At 42.8% G+C, this 19,467-nt stretch overlaps 1 protein-coding gene across 1 annotated transcript in view; it reads left to right on the forward strand.

Annotated features, from left to right (window-relative positions):
* Positions 1 to 19,467, forward strand: part of LOC123747421 (nephrin-like) — a 1,012,097-nt gene that overhangs the window by 545,969 nt on the left and 446,661 nt on the right. Inside the window, 1 exon segment of the mRNA XM_069321823.1 lies at positions 14,421 to 14,617. Coding sequence (XP_069177924.1) covers positions 14,421 to 14,617 — 197 coding nt within the window.

The raw sequence follows: 19,467 nt of genomic DNA on the forward strand, positions 1-19,467 counted from the left end.
TTGGGCCAGTAACCGAGTTCTTGCTGTTAATGTATCTTATAACCTATTCGTCTTTATCCAACCCCAAGTGGATGGTATATTTTCAACAACATATATATATATTTTATAACACATTTGTTTTGATATTTTTTTCTTGTTGAAAGATAAAGCGTTCAAATCCATTATATGATGATATGATTTTTTTTAAATTTGAGTTAAAAGATTCGAAGGAAATCTGATATAAGATACTAGATGGGTAACCGGCGGGGCCCGGGCCTCTCTGGTGCCCAGGCCTTCCTCACGAAGCCTTCCCCCTCTTCTCCGATTTCTGTAACAATCTTCAATAATCTCTATCTGAAATTTTGTAAACATATTCACACAAAAGAACAGTCCCCCCTCCATACCGTGTCACTAACTCTACCCCCACATATTTTCTCAATTTTACCCAGCACACCCTCCCTATACCTGAATACAAATACGCCTCATTTTCTGAAACATACACTCCCCATCTTCTCTCATGACACAAGCCATTCCTCCATCTCCTTTACCCATTCCCCCATACGCCCTATCCCCGTCTACTCCAGCCCTATCCCCGTCTACTCCAGCCCTATCCCCGTCTACTCCAGCCCTATCCCCGTCTACTCCAGCCCTATCCCCGTCTACTCCAGCCCTATCCCCGTCTACTCCAGCCCTCTCCCCGTCTACTCCAGCCCTATCCCCGTCTACTCCAGCGAGACAGAAACAAATGGGCAAAGTTTCTTTCACCCTAAATGCCCCTGTTACCTAGCAGTAAATAGGTACCTGGGAGTTAGTCAGCTGTCACGGGCTGCTTCCTGGGGGTGGAGGCCTGGTCGAGGACCGGGCCGCGGGGACACTAAAGCCCCGAAATCATCTCAAGATAACCTCAAGATAGCCCTGCCCATACACACCCTGTCCCCATCTCTTCCGTCCCTGCTCACACACATGCCCTGTCCCCGTCTCCTGCATCCCTGCCCTATACCCGTCTCCTCCCGGTCCATTTACACACGTCATTCATCAGTCTCCTGCCTCCCTGCCCAAACATGACAGTTCCCCGTCTCCTTCTTGCCTGCTCATGGACAAACTTCCACTTTCTACTCCCTCTCTTAACATACTTGCCCTTACAAGGTTCTCTCCCTCCATGCCTAAACACATGCTTTCCCCCCGTCTCCTCTCTTCCCTAACCTCCTCTCTTCCCTTCCCTTCCTCGACAACATCCCTTCACATCGTGGAAGGGATGTGCTGGAGGAAGATTGGTGGATGTAATAATAAAAAGTTTGCATTTTGTAAAATGGAGAAGGGTATTGTAAAAGAGGTTGTGAGGGATTATGGAAGTGTGAAGATTATATTTTAATAGTGATACTGTGGGAGCTGTATTGAGGAGGTGATGTTATCGAAATTGTTGCGTCGATACTATTCCTTATTCTGGAAAAACAGCAGGTAATTGGCGGAGCGACATCAAAGCCAGCGTTAGTCAATACAGAAAAAACAAAAGAAGAACAAAGCACTATAGTTCTCTAGTGTCATGTACCAACAAGCCATGGGACTTGTTGGTACAGCTTTAGTCTCTCAGCACTAGGCAAGGCGGCCGGACACGCTTCGCCTCAGTAAAGACAGCAACAACGGCCAGGTCGTAACGCCGCTTGAGGTAACCAGCGAATTTGATTACTACATTTGTATGGTAAAATATTCTTCAGAAGTCATCCTCGCCCGGCGCGAGCCAGAATAGGTCGAGGCTATCCGTCCCTCTGTTCAACCGCATACGATCTGCGATTTAAAGCACCACGCCAAGTCATGGGACTTGGATCAAAGAGCATACTCCTACTGTGCTGCTCGGGACGTGGCTGACAAAGAACGCTGGTCGAGCAATGAAAGTGCAATACCGCTAAAAGAACTTACAGATCGCTTGTGTTACCTTCTTTGTCCACCTGATGGTAGAGAGAACTACGAAGCATCTTGGATACATGTGCGGCTCCTCCCCAAGACGTGTTTAGTTACTTACTAAATAAATGACCTAATGTTGGTTAAAATTGCCAAAACCTAGAAAAGAAGTATTCAAAACTTAATCATGAGTTTGTTTGTTTTCTTCTTCGTCTTTGTGCAGAATCCTTTGCCTTGAATAGTTTAAAAAGTGCCATCGTAAACGCCTCAAGAAACACATTCTGAATATTCTAAACTTTCTTCTGAGTTTTCAGTGTAAAAATCTCCCCCATCTGGATAGCTCAGAACACTAACATTTAAATGCTAATGAATTCCATGAATGCAGTTCACCGAGGGGGGCCAAAAACTGTTCGCCTTAGCTGGCATCTTTCGAGAGTTCTCATATCATCTCCACCAAGATCTCCCTCTGCACTTAAGAGTCTCTCACTCTCTTGAACTCCAGTCACCTTCCAGTCGATTTGTTTTCAAGCTGCCTCCTCTCTGGTCTGTATTCATAAGCACTTTTTTAACATTAGTTGCTGAAGACAGTTTAGCTTAGGGAGACAATGGCCTTAGGAGCATTCTGATTCAAAAGAACAATGGGTGTTGAATTGCAAGGATTTTGGAATATAATAGTTTATGAAATATTATGGCATAACAACACGCCAGTTCCCAAGCACTATTGTTGTGCAGTGAAATGGTTCTAGAGTATAATAGGTGTAAGAGACAATGGGGGTTTGAACTACGCTGGTAACTGAGTACTCAGTTTCGGGAATGTCTTGGCATTTGTTCAGATCCAAACCAGAAGGTGTAATTCAAAATTAATTTATCTTCTCGTTAAAAGATTTGGCTTTGAAAAGGATTTTTTTTAACTGACATGAGATATTGTATCTCGGACTGATGATCATGAATGTTCGGCTTACATATTGATTATTTCGCTCTCTAATAGAACAAAACACAGTAAATCCGTCACTTACAGGATGCCCTCACACTCACACACACACACTCACACACACACACACACACACACACACACTCACACACACACACACACACACACACACACACACACACACACACACACACACAAACACACACACACACACACACACACACACACACACACACACACACACACACACACACACACACACACACACACACACAAACACACACACACACACACACACACACACACACACACACACACACACACACACACACACACACACACACACACACACACACACACACACACACACACACACACACACACACACACACACACACACACACACACACTCACACACACACACACACACACACACATATATATAACAGGTGACAAAGTTTAAGCAAGAAAGAGAAGGATGGGCGGACTGCATTTTTTTGGACTGTCGGAAAGCCTATGACACAGTACCCAAAAAAAGGTTGATGCATAAGCTGGAGAAACAGGCAGGAGTAACTGGTAGGACGCTCCAGTGGATAAGGGAGTACCTAAGCAATAGGAAGCAGAGAGTTACAGTTAGGGGTGAGACCTCAAAATGGCGTGAAATCCCCAGTGGAGTCCCACAGGGCTCTGTGCTTGGACCTATCCTGTTTCTGATATACGTAAATGATCTCCCAGAGGATATAGACTCATTCCTCTCAATGTTTGCTGACGACGCCAAAATTATGAAAAGGATTAAGACAGAGGAGGACAGCTTGAGGCTTCAAGAAGACCTGGACAAGCTGCAGGAATGGTCGAACAAATGACTGATAGAGTTTAACCCAAGCAAATGTAATGTAATGAAGATAGGGGTAGGAAGCAGGAGGCCGATACAAGGTATCATTTGGGAGATGAGATACTTCAAGAGTCAGAGAGAGAGAAAGACCTGGGGGTTGATATCACGCCAGACCTGTCCCCTGAAGCTCATATCAAGAGGATAACATCAGCAGCATATGCCAGGTTGGCTGACATAAGAACGGACTTTAGAAACTTAGCAAACTTAGCAATCCTGGAGTATGCGGCTCCAGCATGGAGTCCATATCTAGTCAAGCATAAGACTAAAATGGAAAAGGTTCAAAGGTTTGCCACCAGACTAATACCCGAGCTGAGAGGTATGAGGTACGAGGAGAGACTACGGGAATTAAACCTCACTTCGTTGGAAGACAGAAGAGTTAGGGGGGGGGGACATGATCACCACATTCAAGATTCTCAAGGGAATCGACAGGGTTGATAAAGACAGGCTATTTAACACAAGGGGAACACGCAATAGGGGACACAGGTGGAAACTGAGTGCCCAAATGAGCCACAGAGATACTAGAAAAAACTTTTTTAGTGTCAGAGTGGTTGACAAATGGAATGCATTAGGAAGTAATTCGGTGGAGGCTGACTCCATACACAGTTTCAAGTGTAGATATTATAGAGCCCAATAGGCTCAGGAACCTGTACACCTGTTGATTGACAGTTGAGAGGCGGGACCAAAGAGCCAGAGCTCAACCCCCGCAAGCAAAACTAAGTGAGTACAACTAGGTGAGTACACACACACACACACACACACACACACACACACACACGGGGCCTCGTAACCTGGTGGATAGCGCGCAGGATTCGTAATTCTGTGGCGCGGGTTCGATTCCCGCACGAGGCAGAAACAAATGGGCAAAGTTTCTCTCACCCTGAATGCCCCTGTTACCTAGCAGTAAATAGGTACCTTGGAGTTAGTCAGCTGTCACGGGCTGCTTCCTGAGGGGTGTGTGTGTGTGGTGTGGGAAAAAAAATAAATAAATAAATAGTAGTTAGTAAACAGTTGATTGACAGTTGAGAGGCGGGCCGAAAGAGCAGAGCTCAACCCCTGTAAAAACACAACTAGTAAACACACACACACACACACAGCCGGACCTGTGTCCGGCTGTGTGTGTGTGTGTGTGTGTATTCACCTAATTATATTTACATAGCTGCTCTTGCGAGGGTTGAGCTCAGCTCTTTCGGCCAGCCTCTCAACTGTAACTAACTACTAACTATTTCCCCCCCAACACACACACAGGAAGCAGCTCCGTAACAGCTGTCTAACTCCCAGATACCTATTCACATATTTGAGGTGGGACCAAAGAGCCAGAGCTCAACCCCCGAAAGCACAATTAGGTGAGTACACACACACACACACACACACACACACACACACACACACACACACACACACACACGCGCGCGCATACACACACACACGCGCACACACACACACACACACACACACACACAAACACACACACATACACACACACACACACACATATACATCAGTTGATTGACAGTTGAGAGGCGGAACCAGAGAGCCAGAGCTCAACCCCCTCAAGCACAGCTAGGAGTACAACTAGGTGAGTACACAGGAGGGCCTCGCACCGGAGTGGACATCGCTAGGGAGTCGTAGTCCAAATGACACGGGTTCGATTCCCGACAGAGGCGGAAATAAATGGACATAATTTCTTTCACCTGATGGACCTGTTCACCTAGCAGTAACTAGACACCTTGACGATAGACAGCTGCTATGAGCTGCTTCCTGGGGATGTGTGTGTGTATGTGCGTGTGTCAGAGTGATATTGTAGATATTTTAGAAGACCAATAGTTTGGTTAGGAAGGCGAGGTCCAAGAGCTAATACGTCGATTCTGCAGACACAACAATAGTAAATATACACATCTGAGGGTTACGAAGGTACATTGATCTGATAGAGCATTTAACCGGTTCAATCGTCATTCGTTACTTACGAAGCCCCTGTGTCTCACCTGTGTCTCACCTGTGTCTCACCTGTGTCTCACCTGTGTGTCACCTGTGTGTCACCTGTGTGTCACCTGTGTCTCACCTGTGTCTCGCCTGTGTCTCGCCTGTGTCTCACCTGTGTCTCACCTGTGTCTCGCCTGTGTCTCCCTGTGTCTCAACTGTGTCTTGCCTGTGTCTCGCCTGTGTCTCGCCTGTGTCTCACCTGTGTCTCACCTGTGTCTCACCTGTGTCTCACCTGTGTCTCGCCTGTGTCTCACCTGTGTCTCACCTGTGTCTCACCTGTGTCTCACCAGTGTCTCACCTGTGTCTCACCTGTGTCTCACCTGTGTCTCACCTGTGTCTCACCTGTGTCTCGCTTGTGTCTCACCTGTGTCTCACCTGTGTCTCACCTGTGTCTCACCTGTGTGTCACCTGTGTGTCACCTGTGTCTCACCTGTGTCTCACCTGTGTCTCACCTGTGTCTCACCTGTGTCTCACCTGTGTGTCACCTGTGTCTCGCCTGTGTCTCACCTGTGTCTCACCTGTGTCTCACCTGTGTGTCACCTGTGTCTCACCTGTGTCTCGCCTGTGTCTCACCTGTGTCTCACCTGTGTCTCACCTGTGTCTCGCCTGTGTCTCACCTGTGTCTCACCTGTGTGTCACCTGTGTCTCACCTGTGTCTCACCTGTGTGTCACCTGTGTCTCACCTGTGTCTCGCCTGTGTATCACCTACAATTGTTTCTTGAGAATGACGATCTTTGGAATGCATTAGATATAGAGTGCACGAACTCATAGGTTTCTGATGTATACATTAAAGTCTTGTAGGAAACGAATCAGTCGACGACTTATAGTTGCACTGCAACATGCAATTTCAGGAACACTTGCAAGCTCAGTTACGCAACTATTGAAACGTTTTGCGAGGGATCAGAATTCGAAGAACACATCAGACGTAGGCAAGTTGTGACCCTGGATCATGAAAGTTTAGAGTCAAACGTTTTTTGGAAAATTCTTTATATGAACAAGGATATAAGAACGCTTCTCAAGAACATGAAAAAAATCGAACTAAAAGCTCAGAAATGCACATGTTTTAGTAAGCACAATGTATAAAACATAAATATAATAGAAGTCGACTGATCTAGATATAAATGGGTGCCTGTAAAGATTGGATAAGATAATGTCTATATTAAAAATGGTATAAACACGAGATCTGGTCTGAGTAGAAATATTCCGTGATATACATAAGCTATATTATTTTCATGCATGTCTAGAAATACATACAACTTATTGGAAGATCACACAGAATCACAAGCACATACACGCTGTGTATGATCAAAGCTTGAGTGAGCATACAAGGTCTGGTATGATCACACAACCTCTGAAACCCACAATCTCTTGCTTAATTTCATAACTTATGATAGAGACTAGGACCTTGAGCGTTCCAGTACTCTAGAACACACAAGGTCTTGCATGACCACACAAAATCTTGCTTAACCATTTAGCGTCAAGAACATACAGTCTTCAGCTTGCCAAAATTAGTTCTATAATTGTTTTCAGTTTCGTATCCCCACAGCCTTCAGAACACGCAATACCTAAAGAGGTCACACAAGACACAGCTTCTGAAGTCACCCCCCAGCGTCGGTACACATCCATCAGTGGCCAATGTCTCAGTCATAATGTCTGAGGTAAATATTTATTGAACACGTGTCTTGAATTCCTTCGAAGTAAAGTGCTCCAGAAAAATCTGTTTCCTCTCATTCACTGGAACATATTGTTTCCATAAATCTCTTACTCACTTTCTCTGCGGTGTTTCTTAGTCCTTATTTTCCTCCTCCATCATGGCTTTTGTTGAGTAGTTGGTCCAACGAGTAGTTGTGTGTTAGCTTGTCTCAGCTCTCTCTCTCTCTCTCTCTCTCTCTCTGTCTCTCTCTCTCTCTCTCTCTGTCTCTCTCTCTCTCTCTCTCTCTCTGTCTCTCTCTCTCTCTCTCTCTCTCTCTCTCTCTCTCTCTCTCTCTCTCTCTCTCTCTCTCTCTCTCTCTCTCTCTCTCTCTCTCTCTCTCTCTCTCTCTCTCTCTCTCTCTCTCTCTCTATCTTTCATTTACTCTCTTCTTATTTTTATTGACATAATATGTTTTCTTCCCTCCATCTCTTTCCCCTCTCTTCCTCAGTCACTAACATTCATCTATCTCAATTCGTCCACGTTTACCCATTTTTCTCTCAGCTACTCCTCTTCTTTTTCCGTGCCCTTCCACGTTGAATGGTCCCTCATCACAGAAGTTTCAACAATTCAGTGTTGGAAGCTTGTGGGAGAGGTGACGATGGTATGGCAATCTGCCGACCATTGTTCCATGTTGTGTAGAGTCCGTCCAACTGCTTCATTCAGTCCCGGCGTCTCATTTGGTTCCTCATTATTATTCTGTATGTTCGCGGACTACCGTGATATGCTAAGGTCGTACCCCAACCCACGATTGAGATGATGTCTTAAATCATGTCATATTTAGTAAGATGCTCTAAAGACTAAGTGTTTCCAATAATTAAAACTATTTTCTTTCGGCTAGCCGTGTTTCAGGCGATACTCTTATGACTAGCAAATTTCATGTTTCAGACGAATCTCTCATGGCTAATATGTTTCATGTTTCAAGCGATATTCTCATAGCTAGCATGTTTCGTGTTTCAATAATAGTCTAATGACAAGCGTGTTTCATGTTTCCAACGAGCCTCCTCATGACCAGCTATGTTTCTAACGATAAGTCTCTGATGCAGATTTTGCTGTTTTTTTAAAAGACCTTTATGTTTGTGTTCGTGTGCTAATTTTTACAAATATACGTAACTCCTATATGTTTTTTTTAAACCGATTATGCATCAATGGAAACACTTTATTCGGAATGAACTCTTCAGTTTCCCTGGAATTTCGTTCATCAGCAAAAGGACTATACCATTAGCAACACAACAAATACTCCGGATTTATTGCCCGAATACAGATATTGAGGGATGTTCCTCATGAATCGAGCAACACACCTGAACACTTGCAACAATATTTCACACCATAAACATCACAACCTCAACAGCAAAGACCAAATGTTCGTTCAATGCATCCACTAAAGCCAGAGTTTATGAGTGAAACATGCTTTACACAAGACCCACAACAGAAGATGCTCGAACACTCCTCAATAATTAGAGAAGTTCTAATTGGAGCCAGAATTCGTAAATTTCATCGTGTTAGACTCATCAAAATCAACTGCGATGACTATTTAAGCAGGCCATTTGTTGGCAGTTAATCACCTTCCACATTAGCCCTAATTACAGAATTAGTAACCCTCAACGTGCTTATAATAATAACGATTTTTTATGAATAATTAATAATTAACTCATTCCGAGTGAAAGGTGTTGCAAGTGGTACCCAAAATTTAACTCATTAATAATTAACAGTACCAAATAAAGGAAATATTATCTTAATAGTAAAATCTTATATATAAATCGTATGATGAATATAGAGCCAACAAAGGCTGGAACGAGGAGCAAAGAGATCTTCACAAATCTTATCTTCTATTTGTGTTTTAATGTCTAATTAACCCACAATAAAGCATACTGCAGTTTTAACATATAGCGTATTACAAATAGGCTTGTTCTCATAAATAAATTATTATTACTTAGTGTTAAAATTCAGTGTATAGTAAGACGTTCATCCCATCCTCAGGCCACGCTCGTTAGAACAACACCCTTCCCCCCCCCCAAGACGCATTCAGCAGTTTTAACATTACTGTTTATTAAAAACTGGTTTGTTCTCATATATAAGCTATTATTATTATATTTTAAACTTCTATGTAAACTTAGGCGAAGATTCAGTTAGGTGTTTAGGTTCTGTTTGGGATTACTTGATTTTTAAGCACTTGGGTGAAGCATTTGCACAGTTGTGATACAAAAAGTGGTTGTCAGCAAAACACTGTTCGAGAAATGTCATAAGTTGTGAGTCGTGTGTAATAGTGTTTTTAATTCATAAAAAGAAAAATATGATGTCTGGTGGATTTAAAGACAATTAGGCTATCCTTGAATACCCCTATTAAGTGTTCACAGGCTTATTCCAGTGAACTGACTAACTATCATTTATTATTCTCAGAATTTGTATATATTTTCAGTGTGTGTGAGGGAGGCTAAAATACTTCCTAAAAGTCGTTCTCTGTCTAATCATTACATAATTAACACGTAAATAGGTAAAATGGATATTTATATCAAGTAATAATAAGTTAATGGAGAATGAAGGACCCGGAGTGAAATTTCGTTTAGGGTTCGTACTCGAGGGTGAGGGGAGGAGGAGGGTGGAATACGGGCGATGTACACTACAGTGACTCACTCGCGACGTAAGAGTGTTGCGATGGAGCTTGAAATCGCAGAGTATTCTTCAACCAGGTAACATCTAAATGCTCTTGTAAAAACTGCGGTCTTACCTGGTGTGTGTGTGTGTGTGTGTGTGTGTGTGTGTGTGTGTGTGTGTGTGTGTGTGTGTGTGTGTGTGTGTGTGTGTGTGTGTGTGTGTGTGTGTGTGAGTGTGTGTGTGTGTGTGTGTGTGTGTGTGTCTGAGTGTGAGAGTTTTAAATAATATGGGTAGCTGGTTTGTATTGTTACGATGTATTGCAGTGCAATTCGTGGAAGTCGCACGAGAGCAATACGAGGGACTGTCCTGATTTAAATGTCTTTGTTATTATTGAATATATATTATTGGATATAGAAATTATATCAAATTTATATCCATTTATTTTAAGGTGAGGGAGGGTTGGGTATCTAACTATATTTCCCTCTGCAAGTGTTGTAAATATATTTTCTGTATTATAAAGTAAATTCAGCTGAATTCCTCCCTATTTGCATCACATTCACTTTGCTTCATTGGCTGTATGTGCCGAGTGCCGGCATTTGTCTTTTTCGGGTCAATGCAAATTAGGAGAGTTGCGTGGTGGCGGCCAGAGAGTGCGGATGAGCGTTAGTCACTCTGGCTGCTGGTGCTCGCCCTGCGAGTGTTGTGGACTTGTTGGTCGCCCTGAGAGTGGCTGTTCCACTTGTTAGCAAGGGTGAGTGGTTGCCGACAGGGGGCTGTATTCTCCTCCACGTCTCCAACGTTGTGAGTCGGTGAGGCTCACGTTTTCCAAGAGGATAGATTACTGTGGGATAAGTGACACGATATTCGACGTCTCGGGAGTGTACATGCAGCAACTTGTTGGCTTGCAGGTACTCCGGTACATCAGGGTTTTGGTCAAGTTCGCCAGCGTTGTGTATTTCAGGAACTTTTTGGAAAAGCGTGGAGGAAAGGATGTGATGCTAAACAGTGGGTTTGTTGTGTGCACTGTGTTTGAGCTTCGGTTTACCAAATTAACTTCCATCTTTTGTTTCTATGAAAATATACATATATATATGATGCATTTTTTTATTTGAACATATGTCAGACGGGAAAAGGATTGAGTTACTTATATTGGATTATTACTTGTTTTATTTCTGTATTTTGCATTGCCGTCCAAGTGGTTGGGCACCAATCCTTCCCCCCGTCTCATCCCAAATCTTAATACTGACCCCTTCCCAGTGCTATCTAGTAATGGCTTGGGGCTTTATCCTGATAGTTCCTTTCTGTATTTTGCGAATGCTTTGTTCTATTCGTTCTTTAGTTGAATTGTTAACTCAGATGCTGTTTGTGTCTTGTTTGCGATCTGTTTGATTTCTATCTGCTTGTTTAATTATAATGTTTCGGTAAATATATTTTATTTGTATTCTTGAAAAAAACTAAGATAAAAAATGCAAATTAGGAGTAAACTTTAGAGCATTGTACCTGTATATTTAACTATAAGCAGGTAAAATTATTACACAGTCACGCAGTCGCTATTTAAATCTTCGAAGAACACTTTCGCAATCATAATGAAGATTTCAGAGACGCTAATGAATGCGAGATACATTTTAACACATCAGAATTCGGCATCAATCAGTAACAGCGTCATTTTCAGCAATAAAAAAAATCGTCATTAGAAGCTCAGTTGGGAAACAGATAGTGTACTAATAGAAGGAAAAAATACTTCACAGAGAGAGTAATACAGGGCGTGCAACTACACCATGCGCGGAAATAAACAAAAATTGTTTCCCGTCCTCAGTGATCGGCTTGCAACAGGCATTAATTCCTTTTCCCGGTTGACGTGCTCCAAAATTCTTGTTCCACTAATGACATGCTTCACTTGCGTCAGGATGGGATGATGATAGTGACAGATTGGGGGTTGGGGGATGGAGGGGTTAGATGACGAGTCGGTATGGACTGCACTCCAAATGATGGAGGCATTTATTCCAAAGAACGTTGGAACACACATTCGAAATTTTATCCAGAGCTCTAGAGGATGTTCTGCAATAATGGACGACAGTGGTTCGTATTAAAACTCATAGTGTCAAACATCCTCATCGTGATGTCCTTTTGCAGAGAGTTCCACAAAGTAATAAGTATATAAAATATAACACAATCCACAATTTTGCTTCACTTATTAAATTTACAGAAGTAGTGAATAAAATTAGTATAAAGTCGTACAAGAAATGTCGGGACACCGGTTTTGCACAAACGTTGGAAAAGTTTCATCAATAAAACTGAATATTTTTGCTGACCTCGCTAGCAAAATACTCTGAACCGCAGAAGTATTAAAAAAAATCTTTTATTCTTCTTTATTTTATTTTATACTTGTCTAAAATATTTTGGACAATTATATTAGAACCACAGACATCATCAGAAAAAAATGAATATTTTTATTTCAAAATTTTAAGTTTTGATATTATTTTTGTATTGATTACCCCGACTGGGAACTATACTTATTGGGCATAACCTGTAATATCTACTATCACCAAGACTTTTGGTGTTATGTTTCTGGTCACCAACGGTTTGCTGGATATTTCTGTAGCATCTACTGCCACTATACCTCAAGACTTTCTTCCCGACGTTTATCGTCTGTAGCGCTAAATATCATCATTCTTCTGGGGTGCCTTTTATATATCTTCTGTTACACAAAATCTGAAATTACTTATATTCAGTATCCTCGTCTGTCGTCAGACTTCTGCTGCCTCCTCTGTCCTCGGACTTCTGTGGTCTCTTCTGTCCTCAGACTTTTTTTCTGATCTAACACAAAACGTGTTCTAGGCATATTCAGGCAAAAGTTTTGGGGTATTTTCTGTAGGCAAACGTCAAGGGAGTTTTCTGTCACCATTCTCCTGGGATATTTTTTGTCACAGAAGTTCTGGGGTATTTTCTATCACCCAACTTCTGGGATATCGATTGTTAATCATTTTTACGACAGTGCTTGATACGAGGGGCTCAATGTCTATTATGCTTCAATATATCTTTCTTTTATTTCAGGGATGCAAGTCATGTTACTCCTGATGATGGTCTGGTTGTGTGTTGAAATTATGTCACCTTTGATGAAACTGTGTTGTTCTGTGCATTATCTAGTGCTTTGAATGATATATTTTTGTTGTCTTTATTTCATAGTAGAATTTTTTTTTAGCTGTAATGTTCTTAGTATGTGGGTGATATACTCTATCATTTGTACTATAAAGCATAATTTTCAACATAACTCAGAGAGTCTCGTAATTTTGTGTTATTTTCCTTCCAAAAACTTAAGAAAAATTCTCGTTTCAATCATTCTGTCATTTCTCTTCTGCATCTTCAAGGTATATTAAAACATAATCACCCAGTGATCACTGTGTGAGTGTGTGTGTGTGTGTGTGTGTGTGTGTGTGTGTGTGTGTGTGTGTGTGTATGTGTGCTTATATGTGCGTGTGTGTGTGTGTGTGTGTGTGTAATTACCTAAGTGTAATTACCTAAGTGTAGTTACAGGATGAGAGCTACGCTCGTGGTGTCCCGTCTTCCCAGCACTCTTTGTCATATAACGCTTTGAAACTACTGACGGTCTTGGCCTCCACCACCTTCTCACTTAACTTGTTCCAACCGTCTACCACTCTATTTGCGAAGGTGAATTTTCTTATATTTCTTCGGCATCTGTGTTTAGCTAGTTTAAATCTATGACCTCTTGTTCTTGAAGTGCCAGGTCTCAGGAAATCTTTCCTGTCGATTTTATCAATTCCTGTTACTATTTTGTACGTATTGATCATATCACCTCTTTTTCTTCTGTCTTCTAGCTTTGGCATGTTTAATGCTTCTAACCTCTCCTCGTAGCTCTTGCCCTTCAGTTCTGGGAGCCACTTAGTAGCATGTCTTTGCACCTTTTCCAGTTTGTTGATGTGCTTCTTAAGATATGGGCACCACACAACAGCTGCATATTCTAGCTTTGGCCTAACAAAAGTCATGAACAATTTCTTTAGTATATCGCCATCCATGTATTTAAATGCAATTCTGAAGTTAGAAAGCATAGCATAGGCTCCTTGCACAATATTCTTTATGTGGTCCCCAGGTGATAGTTTTCTATCTAGAACCACCCCTAGATCTCTTTCTTTATCAGAATTCTTTAAAGATTTCTCACATAATATATAGGTTGTGTGGGGTCTATGTTCTCCTATTCCACATTCCATAACATGACATTTATTAACATTAAATTCCATTTGCCAAGTGGTGCTCCATATACTTATGTGTGTGTGTGTGTGTGTGTGTGTGTGTGTGTGTGTGTGTGTGTGTGTGTGTGTGTGTGTGTGTTTGTGTGTGCGTGTGTGTGCTTGCGTCGGCCAGATATCCCCACCTAATCATGACCTGATACATTAAAACCATTGTCTGAAAACCTGTTTCTTCCTTCTCTCTGACAGCTACGACGCGCGTGGAGAGAACGGCCTCTACCAACCCGACAAGGTCCTTCGCGGTAGAGGGACCTTCGAAACCGGCTCCTCCCCCGCTAGACTCGTTCTCAATCCCGTGGAGGCCAAGGACCAAGGCATCTACACTTGCAGGGTCGACTTCCTCTCCTCCCCAACCCACAACACAGTGGTCAACCTGACAGTCATTGGTAAGTACAGAGGTGGGGGGTTGCGGGTGGTGTAGGAAGTAAGGTTTTGGGTGTGGATGAGGGAGATTGTGAGAGGTTTATGGGTGGGTGTGGATGAGGGAGATTGTGAGAGGTTTATGGGTGGGTGTTGATGAGGGAGATTGTGAGAGGTTTATGGGTGGGTGTGGATGAGGGAGATTGTGAGAGGTTTATGGGTGGGTGTGGATGAGGGAGATTGTGAGAGGTTTATGGGTGGGTGTGGATGAGGGAGATTGTGAGAGGGTTATGGGTGGGTGTGGATGAGGGAGATTGTGAGAGGTTTATGGGTGGGTGTGGATGAGGGAGATTGTGAGAGGTTTATGGGTGGGTGTGGATGAGGGAGATTGTGAGAGGTTTATGGGTGGGTGTGGATGAGGGAGATTGTGAGAGGTTTATGGGTGGGTGTGGATGAGGGAGATTGTGAGAGGTTTATGGGTGGGTGTGGATGAGGGAGATTGTGAGAGGTTTATGGGTGGGTGTTGATGAGGGAGATTGTGAGAGGTCTATTGTGATCTTAGCGAGTGGTGGTGTGGGAGGGAATGGAGGGGGGGGTTAATGGGAATGGTCGTTAGGGTGGTCATTAGAGGAGAGGTCGGGGAACTCGTGAGAAGAAAGGTGTATTGTTTTGTTTGGCTGGCTGAGTTTAAAAAGTAACTTTGAACTGAGGACAGTGGAGAATGGTCCAATAAAAAAGTGTAATGAATAGGAATTTGGTGCAGATAAACAATCAAACAGATAATTGAATATTGGCAAACAAACGATGGAAACCGAAAAAAAAATATACTGGAATGAAGGAAAATTATAATATCAACATCTAAAATTAAATAAACCTGTAATGCCAAGAACCTTTTATGAATCCAAAAATACCATAGCTACCAGACTTACAACTTACAAGAAAGAAGAAATCAGACTTATACACTTTTCAAGAAATTCACACCTTCAAGAGATCTAAAACAAGTAAAGAATTTCTGAAAACTACATGAAAATGTATTCATAGAGAAGCACCAGTTGAGCGTTGACTTTATTCAAGATTACGTATCGTCTGTAAGGGCTTCAATAAATCCAAAAGAAACTCAGATCCACCTGCATATAGAGTAAACAGTGAAGAAAGGTAAGGTATAGCCAAACATGAGAGGGATGAAGCATTTAATGATATGTATACCAATAATTTTGCAAATGGTAATGAATTACCAAAATTTCCAGGATTCATTTTGAAGTTTCTTAGGTTTTATTACTAGAGAATATACACTTTTATTCATGACAGTTCTATTTTATTTACTCTACCACTTGGACGGGTCAGTCTTGCATCTTGCAGGAGTTGCGTTCGATCCCCGATGGCATTAGTGGTTGAACACTTCACTAAGTACTCACATCCCAGCTCCTTGTCCTCGTATTCCACGTGCAATGCAGTTACAATAGGTCACTGCTTTCTCGTGAAAATTACTCTATAATTTCTTTGTAATTCGTTGGTGAGTTAAGCGTCATTAAAACTAATGAGGTGTTGGTTTTATGTGTGAAGCAATCGTTGTAGTTACCAACGCGGAACGCCTCCACATGTAACGCAAAGGTTTGAATGTAAGGTTTGACAAGTTGTTTTGGTTTAAATTGTGTCACATATACTGTTAGACATTGAGGACACCTGTGACGTGGAGGAGTTGCTGCTGTCATCTCTGCTTCTGACGACGCTGCTGATTGTTGCGGGCGTTGTGTTGACATCTCGTGGGTTGGGATCGCTGCAGGTGTTTGTGCAAAGCTTCTATATTGGGCTTACTGCGGGTGTTTGAGGACGAAAACTATACTGACTTTACTGAAGGTGTTTGTGCTCAATCCCCGTATTATCTTTATTGCAGGAATTTGTGCACAATTCTTACATTTGCTTTACTGCGGGTGTTTGTGATCTTTAAAGTTTTTCCCTGTATAGAACACATGCTTCTGTTATGCTAACACGCTCTTTGATGCATTATAGTTTTATGAAGAGAGTATCACAGGTGTTTTAGCAGCCTGAGAAGATGTCACACACTGAATCCTCTGACTTTGCCCAATGCCTTACTTTTCTGAGTCTTGTGTGTCTAATAGTTAATAATAATAAATCTGTATATAAAGTAAATTTCAAACACGATACGCGGACGTATTCGTGAAGACACAATTTACATAATGTTTGTTTACAGAGACTAGGTCACAATAACGAGGGTGAACATTTGTAATCCATCAAGGTAGTACTTGATAAGGTCTAGGATGGACCGAAACATCGTTCTCTCTCTCTCTCTCTCTCTCTCTCTCTCTCTCTCTCTCTCTCTCTCTCTCTCTCTCTCTCTCTCTCTCTCTCTCTCTCTCTCTCTCTCGCTCTCTCTCTCTCTCTCTCTCTCTCTCTCTCTCTCTCTCTCTCTCTCTCTCTCTCTCTCTCTCTCTCTCTCTCTCTCTCTCTCTCTCTCTCTCTCTCTCTCTTTCTCTCTCTCTCTCTCTCTCTCTCTCTCTCTCTCTCTCTCTCTCTCTCTCTCTCTCTCTCTCTCTCTCTCTCTCTCTCTCTCTCTCTCTCTCTCTCTCTCTCTCTCTCTCTCTTTCTCTCTCTCTCTCTCTCTCTCTCTCTCTCTCTCTCTCTCTCTCTCTCTTTCTCTCTCACTCTCTCTCTCTCTCTCTCTCTCTCTCTCTCTCTCTCTCTCTCTCTCTCTCTCTCTCTCTCCCCCTCTCTCCCTCTCTCTCTCTCTCTCTCTCTCTCTCTCTCTCTCTCTCTCTCTCTCTCTCTCTCTCTCTCTCTCTCTCTCTCTCTCTCTCTCTCTCTCTCTCTCTCTCTCTCTCTTTCTCTCTCTCTCTCTCTCTCTCTCTCTCTCTCTCTCTCTCTCTCTCTCTCTCTCTCTCTCTCTCTCTCTCTCTCTCTCTCTCTCTCTCTCTTTCTCTCTCTCTCTCTCTCTCTCTCTCTCTCTCTCTCTCTCTCTCTCTCTCTCTCTCTCTCTCTCTCTCTCTCTCTCTCTCTCTCTCTCTCTCTCTCTCTCTCCTTTGATCTATTCTTCTTCTTAATGCAGTTTGCGTGAAGATTCTTCTCCTACTGATGACTGCACGAGTGGTGAAGTTGGGTGAAGCGACACAACGGAATGTCAGTGGTTCCTTTCATCTCACTGTTATGTTCGTGTTTCTGTTTATGAACTTCTGCAGGTCTGTTTGGGGATATTTGTGCCCTTTGCTTGTCTATATATATATAACCCCTCCCCCCATCCCGTCCTCAACCCCACCTATCGCAAAAGTCAGTGCTTAGTAGGAAGACTGTGTGAATAAATTCAATTAGCAGTTAGAGCTGAACATCTGACAAGAAATGTGAGGCGAGGGGATCGTTGTGTTAATTAGCCAGAGGTAAGGGTTCATGATCCTTTAAGCAGGTTCACTAGAGCTCTCATAGGAGGTACAGGCGAGGGAAAGATCCTCACGTCACAGTAGGAAAGGAGGTGTTCATATCACTGGAGGAAAAGAGATCCTCATGTCTCAGGTGGAAAGGCGGAACAAGATATATGAACACCCATCCCAGGTCTCACGATATGTCGAGGTGTTGAAATACGAAACCAGTACATCTTTTCTTGAACATGGCAGCTTTGTCTTTATTTTAAAAACAGTATTGTGAGTTCCGAAGCTTTACGAGGTCGTCTGCTGTAATAATAACTATTGGAAGAGTAGTTCCGCAGCCCGTAAAGCAATAAATACAGACTAAAGCACCACGGTCGAGGAGAGAGATGAAAAGCTTTCGGAAGTGGATACATCGATGCTAGATGAATCCTGGCCCAAAAGCTTAAGAACCCAGTCAACCCCTCTCCCATGATCTATTGAAGCCAATGGTTCTTAGTGGCAAAAATCGTAAGTATTGTGACATTCTTTACTTCAATTAAACCATGCAAATTCTTACGTTATTCGATTGCGTACAAATTATGAATCATTTAATGTGAAATCAGGGTGGATTACTAGGCATAAGACTCTAAGGTAAATCAGGGGAGGACATAGCAAACTATTTATCAACGTACTGAACTGGACGACACAGATGGGAAGAGACGAAAGGGATCCATAAAAAAAGAAAAGGAGCCGTAGACGAGAAATGAGCCACATAGACGAAAAGGAGAAAAGAAATAAAATGGAGCCTTTGAAAAGAAATGGACGTCATTCAGAGAGAGGAGTCTGGAAAAGCTCTTCAGTGTAAACGGTGACAAGTCAATTATATGATAGAGGAGAGGTTAGGTTAATATGAACACAGACACTAGCAGACACACGCACACACGAGAACACGCACACATACACACACACACACACACACACACACACACACACACACACACACACACACACACACACACACACACACACACACACACACACACACACACAGGAAGTGTGTGTGTGTATGTGTGGGTAGTGTTAGAGTGGTTGACAAATGGAATGCATTAGGAAGTGATGTGGTGGAGGCTGACTCCATACACAGTTTCAAGGGTAGATATGATAGAGCCCAATAGGCTCAGGAACCTGTACACCTACTGATTGACAGTTGAGAGGCGGAACCAAATAGCCAGAGCTCAACCCCCGCAAGCACAATTAGGTCAGTACAATTAGGTCAGTACAATTAGGTGAGTACAATAAGGTGAGTACACACACACACATGGAAGCACACAGACGCATCATCCCAGATTAAACTTTAGCGTTGGATGCTGCGTACCCCCCACCACCCCCATCACCCCCATCACCCCCACCACCTGCATCAGCCCCACCACTCCCACCACCCCCACCTCCCCAACCATCCCCACCACTCCCACCACACCTACCACCCCTACCCACCCCACCACCCCCACAACCCCCAACAT

Source organism: Procambarus clarkii, chromosome 10 (assembly GCF_040958095.1).
Source record: "Procambarus clarkii isolate CNS0578487 chromosome 10, FALCON_Pclarkii_2.0, whole genome shotgun sequence".
Lineage (NCBI taxonomy): Eukaryota > Metazoa > Arthropoda > Malacostraca > Decapoda > Cambaridae > Procambarus > Procambarus clarkii.